The sequence below is a fragment of the Camelus bactrianus genome, chromosome X (genome assembly GCF_048773025.1).
Source record: "Camelus bactrianus isolate YW-2024 breed Bactrian camel chromosome X, ASM4877302v1, whole genome shotgun sequence".
Classification (NCBI taxonomy): Eukaryota; Metazoa; Chordata; class Mammalia; order Artiodactyla; family Camelidae; genus Camelus; species Camelus bactrianus.
This window is the reverse complement of record NC_133575.1, coordinates 28,333,792-28,352,130: the sequence shown is the minus strand read 5'-3', so window position 1 is coordinate 28,352,130 and position 18,339 is coordinate 28,333,792. Positions and strand designations below refer to the sequence as shown.

Sequence of the window (18,339 nt, the reverse complement as noted above, 5' to 3'; positions counted from 1 at the left end):
CCTATAAGCTGTGTGCTATAAAAACATGCATCGTGCATTACTAAACAACATAGGCCCTAAATCGATGCAGAAGGGTAAGGATTAAATACAACCCTACCAAAGTACGAGGTAAACTCCGCATGCAACCAGAACACAGAGATGGATTAAGAACGTCCCAGGATGGCACTGACAGCACTTAATCTTTATAGCTACAAATATCCTCCAAAGAGTGCTAGCTTAAAACAAACACTCAAGCACATGAGAAAATCTTTTCCTTCATTCTGTGATTTATTGTTGGATGGGAGTGACATCATTTTTGTAGGGTGTCTGAGTCCCCAAGAGTCTACATGTCAAAGTGGGGGTTTTGAAACTGTGCATGTGAGGGTCTGAAGATCTTTCAGGTAAGAAGTAGAAAAGACTAAACAGAGAGTAAAAATAAAAGTGAGGGCAAGGCAAGGGCAGCAACATGACAGAGTGAAAGATCAAGAGAGGTGGATAATCCTGGTTTTCATTCGGGCATTGGCATTTACTAGCTACTAATAAACCTCAGGCAAGTTTACTGAATCTCTTGAGTGCCAGATTCCTCCCTTATAAAATGGGATGAACAACACTTCCATTTTAGGAACTCGAGATTAAATGAAAAAGAAGGAGAGAGTCTCAAATGACATATCATACAATCACAATGGATAAACATTATTTAGATCTTGATTCTTCAAGGCAGCAGAATATGTCACCCCAAATAATGACTGTAGCAGTTCAGGACATGCCACCTAAAATATGCTGCCTTGGTATATTGATTATTTGAGCTGTAGCCACCTAAAAAACAGCAAACACAGAGAGAGGCTTTCTCTGAACTGCCCTTTACTGCCTAAAGACAGATCCTCCAAAAGGAACTCAATTATCATAAATCCCTTCCCTGAGTTTGATCAACCAGGGAAGACTGACTCTTGTCCCAGGAAGAGACTAGAAGTTGACATCATATCCAAACATTGTCACAAACTATCGTATCTTTTATCTACTCTTTTAAGAGCCCATTCATCTTTCCTAAAAATCATTTACTCATCTAAGTGGCTGCAACATTCCTCTCCTTTCCCTATTAAGATGGCATATAAGCCTGAATTCAAAGCCACCTCAAGGAGTTACTCCTTTTTCCTTGGGTATCTCCCATGTATACATGAGGTATACATGTTAATAAACTTCTGTTTTTCTCTTGTTAATCTGTCTTTTATTACAGGGGTCTTAGCCAAGAACAACTCAGAAGAGTAGAGGGGAAATTATTTTTCCTCCCCTACACTGCAAACAAAGAACTTTAAAATGAAATAATAATAGTAAAAAAATACACAATCATGAGACAATCAGGGAAATATGAAGAATGCCTAGATTTTTGATGTCACTAAGGAAAAAATTTACAATACTTTTAGTAGTAATGGTGTCATGGTTATATATATATTTTTTAAAATCAGTCTTTTTGTTGTAGAGCTACTTCCTGAATTATTTGTGGATAAAATGATGTCATGATTGGGACTGGGTTCATTATAATTATGAAACCTGTTTGGCCATGCACTGTTGAAACTGAGCAGAGAGTAAAGGGAATGACTTATTGCAGTTTTATTTCTACAATTCTGTGTGCTTTACATTTTCCATAATGAAGTCTTTTCTTTCTTTTCCTTTTTTATTGAGCTATATTTGATTTATAATATTATCTAAGTTTCAGGTGTACGACATCGTGATTCACAATTTTTAAACGTTATACTCCATTTATAGTCATTATACCATACTGGCTCTATTCCCTGTGTCGTGTACAATGTATCCTTGTCACTTATTTATTTTATACACAGTAGTTTATACCTCTAATTCCTCTACCCCTTTTGTACCCCCTTTCCCTTCCCTCTCCCTACTGGTAACCCGTAGTTTGTTCTCTACCTCTGTGATTCTGTTTCTTTTTTGTTATAATCACTAGTTTGTTTTATTTTTTAGATTCCGCATATAAGTGATCATACAGTATTTGTCTTTCTCTGTTTGGAAGTCTTTTTTTAAATGCTTATATTTTAAGAAGTAGAATGACAGTAGAGATGTGGTGAGGACTACTGTGAGGTAACATTTAACAACTTTTGCCATTTCACTTGTTGTCTAAGATGTTTACAATATTTTGGTATATTTTTATCATGTGATCAACTTACTTTTCTATTATTTATATATATACTGTATGATCAAATACATCTTTAGAATGATCCCTAACCCTTTGCCTGACACTTATCAGGCACTTAAGAGATCCATTTAAATGGAGTGAGAGCAGGCTTCCCAAACTTTCATGTGCATATAAATCACCTGAGGATCTTGTAAAAATGCAGCTCTGACTCAAAATATTTAGTAGGGGGCTAAGGCTTGAGAGGATCAATGAAAACAAAGGCTGAGAAATTCAGGTTTAAACTACACAATGGAGAATCTTGTACCAGAATCAGCTTGTAATAAGCATGCAACTCACCACTAGGAAAGCAAAAGGAAAGTAACTTTGAAGCTGGGACTGTAACTTGTTTGAACTGTCCCACAGTCTTAAAACAGTATCAGCTGCATGCTGGAGAGGCTATTCCAAAAGATACCTTTGAGCAAGCAATATACACATCAATGAAATAAAAGTGAACTGATTACATAATGAAAATATGTCAAAATATTATAAATATTTTAGATAAGTGAAATGGCAAAAATTGAAAAATAATCTAGAAACAATATAAGCGAACAATTTCTGATTGTGAGGACAATTTATTTATTGCTTCATTATCCCTCCTCTGCTGAGATTTGTTTATAAGAAAATTTTGTCATCTACTTTCATATGAAAGTATGTCATGTACAATTTTATTAATTACAATCCACAATTATCTTCATTTCATGCTGAAAAAAAGGAATATGGAAAACTTTGAATATTTTAAGTTGTTTAGCATTTAAATCTGTGCACTCTGGGTAATAAATAGTATGTTATATACAATTTTCATAAAGTAATTTTTCCTAAGCAGCCATGTTCTTTGCAAACATAAATCCAAGCTAGTAATCTGAAATGTGTTTTGTGTATGTGTGTGTGTTTTACTACATACAACTGAGTTATCAATACTAATGGCAAAATTTTCAGCGCTACTTGAAGTAGAATATAAATGCATTAGTTCAACAGAGACTGGAGAAAACAATATATTAATATTTTACTCTTATTTTAACTTTTTATCCTACTTATTTTTATCTCAAAATCAGTGCTACCCAAAATATAGTTGATGGAAGAAATTCTCACATATTCAAGTATGCAGAAGTCACTCTGGCTCATATATGACTAGGCTTGACCTTTATGCTAACTAGAATAGCTTGTCTATGGCCTGACAAAACATGAATTTTACATCTGCCTTAACCATTAGGATACTGATCTTCCACTGTGGATTGGATGCCCCTAAGGAAACACAACTGTCACCCAGATTTGGGTGACATGGCGATCAACGTGTTAAAAGAAAAGAATGTATTTAAAAATCAAAATGGAGTAACGGTGGTTCAGGCATTCAAAATGGAGGTGGGTGGCCACTGTGGATATAGTTGCAGACATACTCCTCCATCACTGAGAACTTGAATATTCTAGACTATATCAGACTCAAGGACATCACCAGCCATTCTCAAAACAGTAACTGCTAGCAGCTGCCAGCTGCAAACTTGTGGACTCAAGGTCTCCCTTTGTAACTGTGCAACCATTTCAGGCCCCAACCAATCCCTCCTATACAAGTACCCTTACTTCTTACCAGCTCCAATCCTAATTGTTGACTACTTATGTAACTTTAAAATTTTTGCCTATATAAGCCTCTCCCATTTTGTAGTCTGGGCAACACAATTCAAGTGCTTCTTGAATCTGTGTCCCAGGCTATAGTCCTCAGTTTGGCTCAAATAAAACATTTTTCTATTCCTACTATAGATTGTTTATTGATGATCTGTGTTGACGTAGTCTCTATGAGAAATCAGATGTGGTGAGTATAAAGTTACAATAATTATATATATATTTTTAATGTATGTGTGAATGAAACCAGAGCTTGTCCACTCCATGAAAATGAATACCGACTCACTGGATTTAATACAAAAGGAACAAACTATTTGCCAGAATATTTTCCTTAAATAAATTATAAACAGCTTCCTAGCCATTGATTAGCCAACTGAAATATCAGTAACTAAGACTCTATTTAATTCCGTTTAATTTCACATCTTACACAGACAATACATTAGCATTTCTCAAAAAGGTATTTTGTCTAACTTGTTCACATTCAAAGTTCTTTTTTATTAAAAAGAAACTTAATAAAATCGAAAATAATGCCTGTTTCAGCAAATTATTCAGGAAAGTCATTTGTAGTATCATATAATTATTTCCCTCTACTTTTCTTGAAATAAAATCAGACCAGGAAAGGAATACAAACTCAATAAAGAACACTTTTAAAGTAGAGATGCTCTTCACATTCCAAGTCTAGAGGCAGTAACAAGGGAAATAAAATTATCTGACACGTAACAGACACTTGTCAATGTGAGCTGTTCTAGTAGTTGCCTATTAAATTTCCTTTCTGCTCTTAATTTCATATTTTCCAGTTGGCATGTTTACTTGGATTATTTTCCAGAAAGATGCCAAAGCTCACTGACAATGTTAAGAACACCTCACAAAAGACATTTTGTTCTTCCTGTATATCAAGTTAAATGTAGGCCTCAAACAACACAGTTCATGCAGTTTTACAAGACCAGCCATTAAATTAACCAGAAAGGAAGGACACAAACACAGAATTGGTAGGAAAGTTTTAATCCCAGCTCTGCTACTAATTAGCTGAGTAACCTTGGCCAAATCATGGATGCCCTCCAGATACAAATAAACCCAATCTCAAAAAAAAAATTTTTTTTGACGGAAATCAAATCGCCATGCTGATTCATAGGTCTTAAGTTCTACTTACTCTCTTATATTGGACCTAGATCTTGCTAGGTTTTGTAATTTGCTTATTTGAATTGGCTGAAATATTATTTTTATGGCTAAACATGAGACCTAAGCTAAAATTCTAAAACAGTAATTTCCATACACTAGAAAGAGATCATTAATCACTGTAGGTGACTATCTACTTCATGTTGTAATAATTACAACATGAAACTGACCAGTAAGAATAATTGCTGTTCTTTTAAAGTACTATTTTTCATAGAAAGATTGAGCTAAGAGATTGAGTAAGGGTGAGATGAAGGCATATAAAAAGATTATATGCCTGCATTAAAAAGTTCAATTTTTTAAATACCATTTTAACACAATCTTAATTGCATGCCTGAGAGACTATTCCACACACATTTTGAGAAGGCAACATATATTTAAATGGCATAAAATACAAATTGATTGTTTAATAGAAAACAAACAGTATGTTGTAGGAAAACAACTCTCAAATAAACAAGAAGCTGGGCCTAGACTCTAGAAGCTATTGTGACAAGATTAATAATCTCTTTTTGCCTTTATCACTGTATTTTTCAGAAGTTTCTATTCAAATTTTTTGCCCCGCATTTGCTCTGCAAGTAAATGAAAATTTGCTTTCCCTTCACTTGTGAAGATGACTCAAACTGCCATTAAGTTTGATCTTTATGTCAATTTTCATCTTTACAGTTGTCTCTTGTTCCCTTCTTTTTTCCCCCAAATCCAACATCGCCACCTCCTCTTTCACCAGTTTCTAACATGCTTCTCTGTTTTACTGCTAGTAAGTGAAAAAAGAAGGCAAGGTAGAATGGAGGTGTGTGGAGTAGCATAATAGACCGCAAGAGTCTCCTAGCCATTCTCTCAGTCTCCAGTTTCTGCCTCCAATTCTTAATCTACTCTCTGTTTTGGCCCCAGAGATATTTTCTAAAACAAAAATGAAATCAGATTATGCCTAGGGCTCAATACCTTCTATTGGGTTCCTGCTTTCAATAATAATAACAATAAATTGCTATTCAACTTAAAATTCACTGTACTCCTCATTATCAGTCTGACTTATCCATCCAATCCATTTTCTGTCACTTTCAACATTCCATTCTCAGAATTTGCAGTTCAAGTACCCATGAAATTTCAAGCTTAGCTCTTTCGCCTAGTGTTCTTAGAATCTTCTCCTGAGCATACTTCTCTGCCCAGATTCTGCTGACTTGCAAATTTCTACTCATCCTTCTTAACCAAACTCCTCTATTAATCAATTATCCCTGCCTCTGCTATGCATTCTTCCCTCTAGTCTAGAAATGGTCACACTCTGTCTGACTGTGTTATAGAAATAAGTGGACATGTTCCAGTACACTGTGTGCACAAGAAAAAAGTATGTCTTGCAAGGGGCATCTTATTGAGGGCACAGTTGTCCCAGCACATGGCTACACCCACTGAAAGAAGGAATGCATTTTTCTAACTCTTATGAGTGTGCTATATGCTCAGCAAGCATTTTTCTACCACCTGGAGGGAACGCCTACTTCAAATGAACACCAACTTTCTGTGTGAGCTGGGCCAGCCTTCTGCAAGTCTGTCTTCTCCACTGGAATGTGACTCCCTTGAGTTCAGTGTTCCTGCCCTTTCTGCGTGTTCACTCTCTCCATGCCTAGAAAACTGGTTTCATACAGGTGGAATTAAACCGTGTTGGGAGGAGTGAACAGAATAATAAAATGAAATTACTGAGAATACATCTTGACTGCTTCAAATTTTAAAACTTGCAATAAGCCATTCTCCATATTCTGTAGTTTCCTTCAAGAATGAGAGGGTTCCAAATCTGCAATTAGTAGATAAATAAATTCTGGAGATCTAATGCACAGCATAGTGATTATAGTCAACAATATTCTATTATAAACTGCAAAGTTGCTAAGAGTCAAGATCTTAACTGTTCTCAACACAAAAAAAGAAATGAGGATTGTGTGATTGTGATAAATGTATGGTGGTAATCATATTGCAACACATAAATGTATCAAACCAACACTGTACACCTCAAACTTAAACAATGTTACCTGTCAATTATATCTCAATAAAAACAAAAGGATGAGAGGGTACATGAAATTAACATGGATTTGGGAAAATAGGAATTACTGTTTTCTCATGTTCTCCATGTCATTTACAGTGGAGTCCCGTGGAGCTGACATATTGGTACCCCAGAGGTATGCGGAATCTTTACAGACTGGCTGGTTGCATCAATAAAGAATCCAGAGAAGACCCTCAAGAATAAATAACTACCACTGGGTACAAAATTCTCTTTTTCAGATTTTAGTCTCGTGTTTTTTTGAAAAAGGCTGCAGTGCTTATTGTAGGATGACGGTTTCACAATAATAGGGGAAAGGAGGGTGGGTGAAGAGGGGAAGGCCTTGCAGTGTGAAGGGGCACAAGCTATGTGTAACTCTGTGTACATTTACTGCACGGATAGACTTTAAAGTTCACCTAACCTGCCCCCATATTGCCAATAGACATCCTGAGGTTAATAAATGTTTCAAAGTGTTTACGGATGAGATTTCATCTTCTCTGTGTTTCATCAGGAACAACTCAGGGGTATGGCCTGTGGAGAGGAGTGTAGTTACCCCAAAGGGAAAAAAAAAGTGGTTGTAACAAACTGAATGAAAAATCAAAGGATGAGTGAAATGTGGCTGGCATTTAAAAGTCACAGAAAATAAAGGAAACCACTTACAAATAATACTCTGTCCCTCTAGCTATAAAAATAACTTTGATTAAACTGAAGCTCATATGCCTAAATGTAAAACTACATAAAGGTTTTAGCATAATATAATGTTTTTACCTTTACATTCAGTAAAATTAAGCAAAAATCCATATTATTAAAGTCTGTACATTAATTATGATGGAAAAAGCTGCATACTGATTATAGAATAATTACAAATATATATGAGAGACTGCCAGCTTAATCTCTGCATCAGCAGAGACAGAAAGAAGAATGAAATGAGTAACATTGCAAAAAGTCAAGTGAGAGGTTCCACTTACTTATGCAAATCTCAGGGAGATGGCCAGAGTGACATGCAATATATTCAACCACTGGTATGGCACAGCCTTAGACTAAATTGTGGTAAACTATGTATCAACAAGAAGGCCTTGCAGGGTCTTCAACCTGGGACGGGGCACCCTTGCACTCTCAGCTTTTGATTTGACTTGGCAAGGCTGACACTTGACACTCTCTTTGGTGTATGGGGCCCTGGTGTGGGCCTGGACCAATCTGCATTGCTTAAGGTGCTCAGGGATGCCGGCTCCTACTTCCTCAAGGCAGCAATACCTCGCCTTTGGTTTCTATTTGTTTTGACCAAATTTCATAGACAGAAAAGGACAATGAAGGACTGGAAGATAAATCTACAGGGGAGAGAAGTCGTCTGGTTTGGTTCTATAAAAAGGCTCACGTGTTGGTGGAAGAAGGCTGCTCAGGCCACAGCAAACAGCTACAAATGGAACCCACTCTTAACCGAGGCCCCATGTCAAAGACCCCTGCCTGACGCCCCTGCTTCTCTCATAGGGACAATCTTAGAAATGCCAAGTGGGAATCCAGGACTATTCAGAGGGGATGTTTACATGGGCACCACCATGAAGACAGGGATTATGTCAATACACGGCTTTGCATGTGCAGTGTTGGTGTGCTGTGGGTGGGGGTCTGTCAACCCCTCTTCCCAGAAAGTGCATTTCCTTTAAAACTGGGGCATGATTCTGTTCCAGGTTCCTCCATTCAATCTATCCCGTCCACACATGAGCAGAAATCTCTTTGGATCTCTAGCATTTGATACCATGAATTTTCAGGGCTTTTATAGGTTTTTCCCTAATCCAAGAATTTCTATGAACACTGATGGAAGTTTTGTTAAACCGTTTCTACTTTCAAACAGCTATTACATAAATCATTTCATTCTTTATTTGAAAGTTCAAATGGAACAGCCAAAATGAAACAAATCACATACCCCTGATAGCAGTTTTAGTAGAAATGTTTCTGCTTTACACATGGAAAGTTATCAAACTGAGGCTTAATTACTTTATAGGTTTCAACAGGTGGTTTTTAATGGCAAGACAGTTATCACAGATTTAATAAGAACAGGCACTAACTAGGTGGACTTGGATGTTTGATTATCTATTTAAGCATGTAATTGCATTTTTCAATATAATTAGCAATAAAATTGAATGCATAAATTAATAGATGTATTTCCCAACTTAAGTAATTGTAATTCAATGCAATACTTTTGATTAGGGGCATTATTTCTCAATTGATAGCAATATAATTTAACGATTATTGCTTTTCCTAATATTTTCTCTGACAAGAACAAAATATATGTAATCAAAAGGCGTGTTTTAATAAACTGAGATGCTAGGTTAAGGGCAATTATATTTTGATAAATTTAGATAAAATTTATGGAAGTAAATATTAATAGTCAAATAGTCTAATTCAGAGAATAAAATCATCCTCTTTTTTATGCTACTGAGAATTAACCCTAGTATTTTCTAGGGCTATAATATAAATTGATATAAAAAAGGGATTGTGAAACATTTTACTAAAGTATTGGTCATACTAAAGTTTTTTTTTTTTTTTTTTACAAATTTTTATATAGAGGGATTCAGTGAAATCTTACATTCTTTTTATAAAAGAAATGAAAAACAAATGTAGAATCACTATAAAATAGCGTATTTTTCCCTCTTAAGTGGTAATTCAGTGTAAAATTAAACTATTCTTTACATAGTTAACAGGCTAGACTATTTCTCATGTGTAAATGATCCTATAGACAACAAGTCAATAAAATACCTCTTTCCAATTACCATTATTTCACTGCATATGCATTCAATATAGTACATAACTGATATAAAACTTACATATTTGAGGCGATCTCCTGGGTAATAAATTCCCTCCTCAGGTCAACACATGGCAGTATCTTTCTGGAAAAGGCTTATACCAAAAAACTTTTCCTCTGTAGACTCTCTTCTTTGTTTCTCTCTCTCTCTCTTCCCCCTCTCCCATCTCCCTTTCTCCCTTTTTTCCTCTCTCTGTCTCTCTTCTTTGCTGGTTTTAAAGAAGCAAGATGCATGGATCCCAGAGCCAGGAAATTAATTCTCCTAACAACCTAAGAGAATTTAGAAGCAGTGACTTCCAAGGAGAGCCCAGCATGGGCCAATCCCTTGACTGAAGACTAGACAGACCTTAGACAGAGGACTGGTCTAGGTCATGTCGGGATCTCTGATCCATGGAAAATGTGACTTAATAAAAATGTGCTGTTTTAAGCCTGACAGTGTTTGGTAACTTGTTACACAACCAGAGATAACTAATACAGACGGGGCACAGTTGGGTAGGCACACGCCCGCTCTGCTCCCATGGGACTTCCTTACCCAGCCATTCTAAAATTTACCTGCAACCAGTGTAACTCTGCTTATTCTTGAGGATAAGCTCTTTGTTTAGCAACTAGAGGAGTGAAACTGCCATCTACATTTCTAGAGTCTTCAGCTGCCTTCAAGTTGCCTGTACTGGTTATTCCATTAAAGTGTCAGCCTGTGATGAAAGCAGACAACACAGCTCTGTGCTCACCTTCTTGTTGCTGAGGATGATGACACAGTAGCGCGTGTGCATGTCAAAGGGAAGAAAGAAGAGCTCCAGGTTGGAAGTCCCTTTCGGTCCCAGGTGAAGAGTGTGTGTAGAGCAGAAGAATTCTTTGATGAAATGGGACTTAATCGCTGTCAAAACATAAATGAGGGCTTGTTGACATATCATTTCATTAAGTGCTGTTCAAACAAAGCAGCTGTTTCATTCAGTGATTAAAGTTTGGGGATGAATTTAAAAAGTGCTCAAAGCACTAGCACAAACAATTACAAGATGATGCATTTATTTGTTAATGAAAGTATGGGTGACCCCGCCCAAGCCTGATATAATAAAAATGCATAATTATGACCCTTTATAAAAGATTCTTTAATAAACAAAAGGAACTTCACTAGTGCTTAAAATGAGCCTGGATATATATTATATACATATATATAGCAAAGAGGTCATCCTAGAATCTTCAACTTTTTTTGTAAACTAAGTGACTATTCAAATCACAGATGTAACAGACAACTTAAACTGGAAATAAAAGACTGTGTATATCTATCTATCTATCTTTCTTTCTCTCTGTTGGTTTTTTAAATACATTCACAAATTCCTCAAGACTGCCTTGAATGTGGGGATACAGTGGGCCAGTCTTAGTGATTTTATCCCAAGGAATATATGTTGGAATGGAGCAAAATCAAGCAGTGTGACTTCTGACCCTAGAGCAGAAAATGTAACACAACTTCTTTCTAATCATCTCTCTTTCTTAGTTCACTTACTTTTAGAACCACGTTGCCTTCCTGTGAAGAAGCCTAGGCCATCTAGAGAGGCCCCAGGTAAGTGTCCAGGCCAAGAGCCCCACCCTCAGTCTGACTGCACTGCATGAAAGACACTGAACAAGAGTCACTGAGCTGAGGCCAGTCAGCCACTCAGTGTGAGAGATAATAATTATAATACATTTTGTTTAATGCCACTACACTTGGGGTGTTTTTCCTGTAGCTAGAGATAACCAGAACATCTCTATATCTACTTTCCTATCCACCATTCTATCCATATTTTCTAAATCTAGAGTTATTTCAAAAAACAACGTAAATCTGTGTTCTCCTTAAAATTTTAAACATGGTGATACCTGTCACCTAAATAGGTTGAACCAGTTCAGAATAAGCCGAAAGAAACATAAAGGTCATTTATTGAAATACATTCACTGTGTAGGTGAGGAAGCTAAGATTTAGCAGTGAAAGGCAAGATGTGGACAGAGTTTTCCAAAGGGTCATGAACAGAAAGGGCTGAGGACCAACACCTCAGCCTGCCAATGGGCCAGCAATCCCCAGAGCCTGCTGTTCTGTCTCTGGTCATCACTACTAACTATTGAATATTTCATTTCATATGATGCTCTATACATAAGAATAAGACATGAAAACAAATAAAAGCTTTTATATGAGGCACTCACAGGTTTTTAAGGCATTTGGGGCATGGAAAGAGCCTTCAGCAACGTCACATTCACCGCTACTCACAGCACCACTGTCGTAAGTAGACAGAAAAACAACATCAACAATACAAACAAAACCCAAAAACAATACTCTATCTTAATTCAATCTTATAGATTACTAAAAATTATGGCTATCTACACTATGATATGCAAAGACCACAGATGTATTTCAGATACCATTTTTATGTTTATATCATTTTAGAAATTTTAAAAATAAGAAAAAGGAAACTAACACTCATCCATATTTTCACCATTGCTTTTTAAAAAATGTGGTAAACACAATTCATTTTTACTTTCAAATACTGTAAAGAAGTAAACATTTGACAATACTAACAAAAATAATAAAACCCCAAATCCCGAGACTCGAAAGTAGGTGGTCTCAACTGAGGACAACATAGGTAGTCTCTCCAAAAATGGTTTTAGAACTTGATTTCTTGAGAAAGTCTTTTCTCTAAGCTTAATGTTTCCATACTGGCTTCTTTTGTGTAAAGGCATGAGACTTGGGCAGCTGTTTAATCTCTTGCTGCAGCTCTGAAAATTAATTAGCAGATCACAGCCTGAAGCAAGTGCCTCCCTTGAAAGGTTCCACATCGTCCAGGACCCATCAATTTTCTCCAAGTTGCTCCTCTTAGTATTCATTATTATTTTGCTATCAATTAGTATCTGGGCTCTAAGATATTGTTTGATTTTTTCTGAGAATATAAAAACCCCATATTTTCTCACCTTGCCAGCTGCTCTGTCTGAATATGATACTGTAAAAATACACTATTTCTAAGTAATGCTCTTCCAACCATATACATTCCTTTCCTCCAAACACTATCTTTTCTTTACACTACATTCTTAATAAGGTTATTTACCACATCTTGTCATTATTTTACTTTACTTCTACTCCAGGAACTCTGATTAGCACTTCAAGTAATAGCCCCCCCTTTTAAAAAGAACTTCTAATATTTTATGTAATTTAAGCATTGGATAGATACTTGAAGGCTATAATAGACATAGTAGATGGATATTTCAGCATTTATAAGAGAGATTATACAAAGGGTGGAAAGAACAAAAAAAGAATGCTTATTTCTCAATATACGACTCTGATGCCATCTCTTTGATAATGGAGCTCTGGGTAGAAGAGCTGATTAAAATCCTCAGATAATCTCCACATCTCATTTGGCTCAATACTTGCAATTACTAGCCCTTTAGTCAATTTTTTTTTCATAGTGAAGAGAACAGCAGAGCAATTTAGGCTTCATTTCCTTTTTCTTTTCTTTACCTGTTTTGTTGGAGAACAGCTAATGAAAGTGCCTTCTGAACAAATCAGAGTTGCCTCATCCTCAAAAGAGAGTCTCAAACCCAGAAAAATTATCTGCACAATTTATGCTAAAGATAGATTTAAAAAAAACTGCAGACCTAAGAATTTTATTGACTTGCTCACAAAGCTAATGATTATGATGATTAATTCAGATTTTTTTCACCAGAAAATAACTTAATACAGTAATCTGGGTCAGGACAATTCTATTTTACCTGATCAAAATTCTTGAGTCTAGAAATTTGGTGTTAAACCCAACTTAATTACAAAACCAGTATCCTGCATGTCCTAAAAACTGAACAGAAAACAACGCATTTACTTTTTTGTTACTCCCTCAATCCATTGCCATCATTTTCCTAGATGCTCACTGATTACGGCTGAAGCTATGGCAGAAGGAGCATTTTAAAGCCTTGGTCTTAAGGAAGAAGCAGCATCAAAAGAGGTGAAAATTATACAAAACAACATAGATCATGCAATGGAATATTTTCTGCTAACTTAGTAATGGGCCAAAATCAGGGAGTAGAACCTACTCACAAAGTGTGAAGGGAGGACATTCCTTTTTCCTCTGTAATAGGAGCACACAGCTCTTGAAATGTCAATGTAATCAAAATGACACTGAACTGGTTCTATTCAGGGCATGAATAAGTCAGTCTCAAGAATGACTTCCTCCTACTCAAGCCTTTTCAACAGGGAAGGAAGATCTTTAGTATAAGCTTTCATACTTCTGGGCTGGCACTCAGGGCTGCATCCAAACCAAAGAGCAAATTGTCTGATTCAACACTAGTTTTTACACATCATAGGAAGGAATATAAGAGGATCAATTTTTAGATTCAGTCCATCCTCCATGTGTCCAGGAGTTTGTCAAAAAAGGGCCTCCTGGCCATCTGGAGGGCAGTTAAAATGGAATGTTTGCTGCTTTTTGTACTACTTTGGCCATGAACAGTTGAGAAGTCTCTAAAGCAAGGGGTGCTAACCTGTGGTCTAAGAACAGAGTGAATCTCTGAATTTAAATGGGGAAAAATTCCAATATTGATTTCCACTACCTTTTAAGAGCAATTTAAACCAAACCATAGTAGTATTAGCTACACTATGGTTTGGTCACCTACCAAACCATAGTAGTATTAGCTACACTATGGTTTGGTCACCAATCAACAGATACATTTATAGCACATTTCAGTTCTTGCACATATCTTGAGCTATTATTTACTTTCACTACTACTTTCAAAGTATAGTAGTTATCTCCACCAGTAGATTTTATTATGTGCTGTGTTAATGAAGAAGTATTTTAATATATTACAATTTTTAAAATATTTTGATAATCTACTAGACTTTTATTTCCTCTATGCTATAGACTGAACTGTCACCCTTAAACTCATATATTGAAGACTTAACTCTCCAAATAGCTGCGTTTGGAGACAGGGCTTATTGGAAGGTAATTAAATTTAAATGAGGTTATAAGGGTGGGGCCCTGATTAGATAGAATTAGAGTCCTTATACAAAGAAACACCAGTGATCTTAACCTCTCTCTGCATTCACAAAGAAAAAATCATGTGAGCATACAGTGAGATGGCTGCTGCCTGTAAGCCAAAAGAAGAGGCCTCAGAATGAAACGTAGCTTGCTGGTATCTTGGACTTCCCAGGCTCCAGAACTGTGAGAAATAAATTTCTGTTGTTTAAGCCACCCATTCTATGATATTTTGTTATGGCAGCCTAAGTAGATTAAGACATTCTGTAATCCTTGCATCTTATTTTATGTATTTATGAAACACTATTTTATGATGTAGAACAGGCTTCAAATCAGACTGCCAAAGAGCCTGATGACATTAAAACCAGGTATGAAACCCTAAATCTAAAGCAAGAGGATCATGACAGATTATTAGTATACATATCTGGCTTTTGATTCACTCTGCTTTCCTTAGAGACTTGCTTAATTCTAATTGTTACTAATTATTCAGTGTAGTAGAAAGAAATATTTTAAAATCATGGCTCTCCAGAACCCAGCTTTTTTGTTTTTTTAAGCAAGAATCAAGACTCAGAAATATATCTCCACCAGGGCCTTATTTGATTTGGGTGGCTATTCTGAGCCAAGCTATTCTGGGAACAAGTATGAATGATGAAACCCCTAAGTTCATAGAGTATCCAGTCGGCCATGCAAAGCAGTTCTACAAGAAAGAAGTACAAAGCAGAATGATAAACACTTCAACAACTTTTCAACCTGAGTTCACACTTTCCCATGCTGACACTATAGTCCATATTTATAAGCATATGCCGTAGACTTCCCCTTAACTGCCTGTCCTCCACTCCTCCGATGCTGCCTCAATTCCCTCTTCCTATGTTCTTTCTATACTTGTAGGAAAGTCCTCCCCTTGCTCTAGATTCTGCCATCAAGATAGTACTCATACTTCAGATCCCAGTTTGTATATGATAAAGGAGAACATGCGGTATGCGTAGAAAAAAGTTATTAGGACCTAATTTTTCCCCTTCAACATCTTCTCTTCCATGAAGATCGCAATAATATCTGCATAGTGATATTCCTTGCCAGTTAGCTCACAGAGCGCATATATACACACACACACATATATATATGAATATATATATGTGTGTGTGTGTATATATATATATATATATATATGGATATATATATGAATATATATATATATGGGTAACATATACAACTGAATGCATTCTGCTCTGTATAATTATTTCCATTTGTGTAGATTTTTGTTTCTTCTCGGCTTGATGGTGGGCAACTTGAGGGCCAGATCTGTGACTTATTTATCCCAACATTTCTCCAGTACTAAGAACAATGCTTAAGGTGCCACTTACTAAGAATTTATTCAATGATAAATAATTTGCTATTGTTGGAAAAAAATAGCAAATCATATCACTGTACGAAATTATTTACAAAGTGCTCATTTCTGAACACGGCTGAGCCATCACTCAATCTTACAGTGTGGCTAAAATCAGTCTCCTGTCCTGATCCTTTCTGACAATCCATGGGACTTAATTAGAATAAAAACTTCTTCACTGCTCTTGCTTATGCACGTGGATCATGTTCCCATAAAGTAAAATACGAGTGATGAGTATAAAGTTTTCTCATCCATGTGGTTGCAAATGTGTTGTTTTATATGTATCTGTTGCTTAAGAAGACAAGTTTATAGAGACGTTTGAAAGTTTTTAATAGGCGATCCTTTTTTATGCCACCTGAAAGATAATTTCAGCACTTGATGACTCATTTGAGAAGGGATAATTTATTATTTGGGAGATACTAACTGAAGTGACTCTGAAGAGGAGTATCCATTAGTACATGTGAGGTCAGGCAACAGTAACAACCCCACAGCTCAGTGGATTAACACAATAGTTTATTTCCTGCTTACACTACATGTCCATCCTAGGGGGAGAGGATACACTCAGAGATCCTTGGTGAAGGAGGCCTCCATTTCTATATGTGCTTCTCTAATAACTGTGGTAGGGAAAGGGGACAAGAAAAATTGCTCACTGGGTCTTAAAGCTGCCACTTGGGAAAAAAAACATTGGCAAGGGAGGGTAATAGCTCAGTGGTAGAGTGCATGCTTAGCATGCATGAGGTCTTCAGTCCCCAGTACCTCCATTAAATAGAACAAAAAACAAACCAACAAAAAACATTGAGCACGTCTCACATGCCACTGGCCGATTAAGTTATGTGTTCATGTCTAACTTCAACATCAGTGGGGAAGTGCACTATTATCATGTCTCTAAAAAGATGAAAAAAGGATATTTGTAAAAAGCTTAAAAAAAAATCCAGTTAGCTTATGGAGATTTTTAAAAACATTTTCTTGTTCTCTTATATTACCTTGATGATTAAACCTAGAGACTAGACCAGGGTTCTACTCAGACAATGTAATGCTTATTATATAGTGTCTTACATACAAAAATTAATCAGAGAGGTACTGCACCAGATTTCCATTCTAGTCACAATTTAAAATGCAGGGAAATATATACAAGATCTTGTGGTAGCTCACAGCGAAAAAAAAAAATGTGACAATGAATATATGTATGTTCATGTATAACTGAAAAATTGTGCTCTACACTGGAATTTGACACAACATTGTATAATGACTATAACTAAATAAAAAAAAGTTAAAAAATAAAAAAAAGTTAAAAAAGGAAAAAATGCATGTTTCTTAATAAAATAAAAAGCATGTTCTTAAATTTTATTTGTCTGGAAATCTGTTTAAGACAAACAGTAAGGAGATCTTTAAGAGAAACAGGATGTGTCACACTGCTAAGTACTGTTTTATTAAGAGATGTGTGTGTGTGTGTGTGTGTGTATATAAAGACATACATATTTAAAGATAAAAAGGCCTCATTATGCTGATGAAGCAAGACTGATGGAATATGAGATAACGCTGTGCTATCTGGAGGTAAAACTCCCTTTCATGTCCCCTCATGGTGGAAACTGTCGGCTCCCTATCCCAGTAACCACTGGCCCTGCCCTCCTCCTGGACAAAATCCTCATGTCATTTTAATGTATATGTGGAGAAGGGCGGTTTTTCAGTCTTCCTGTAAGCTAGGTTCACTCATCTGATTAAGATTTGATGAGTGGGCTACAAGCAGAAATGCTACGTGGTATTTCTGGGAAGCTTCCCTAAAAGACAAAGGGCACACTCTTATCCTTTTGCTTCCTCCTTTCTGCTGCCTATAACATGGATGTGATTGCTGGAGTTCTGGACACTTTGGATGCCCCTTGAAGGTGAATAGAGATGCACCTGCAACATGCATTGGAGCCTAGAGGTGTCACACAACAAGGAGTCAAGACCCTAGAAGAAGGAGCCACAGTCATGCTTCTAATAAACCTGTTCAGAACTGTCAGAAAGGCAGCCTTTTTGGCAAACTTGAGGCTATCCTATCATAACTCAACATATGAATCTGGGGCTCAGTATTCAACCCACATCAGTGCTCAAAGGACAAACCAAGAATCAGCCCTTCTCCTTGAGGAACTGTGTGGCTTTTGCCTTTGTCAGTCTCACCCTTGCTTTTGATCTGGGAGAGGTATATGGAGTAAATCCTCA

General features: G+C 36.4%; 1 protein-coding gene across 1 annotated transcript in view; it reads right to left on the bottom strand.

The window, feature by feature from the left end:
• CFAP47 (cilia and flagella associated protein 47) overlaps positions 1-18,339 on the bottom strand; it is a 423,400-nt gene that overhangs the window by 183,214 nt on the left and 221,847 nt on the right. The window contains exons 41-42 of the mRNA XM_074358969.1: positions 11,947-12,017; positions 10,503-10,648 (exon numbers count right to left, since the gene is read on the bottom strand). Of these exons, the coding sequence (XP_074215070.1) occupies positions 10,503-10,648; positions 11,947-12,017 (217 nt within the window). The remainder of the gene's footprint in view (positions 1-10,502; positions 10,649-11,946; positions 12,018-18,339) is intronic.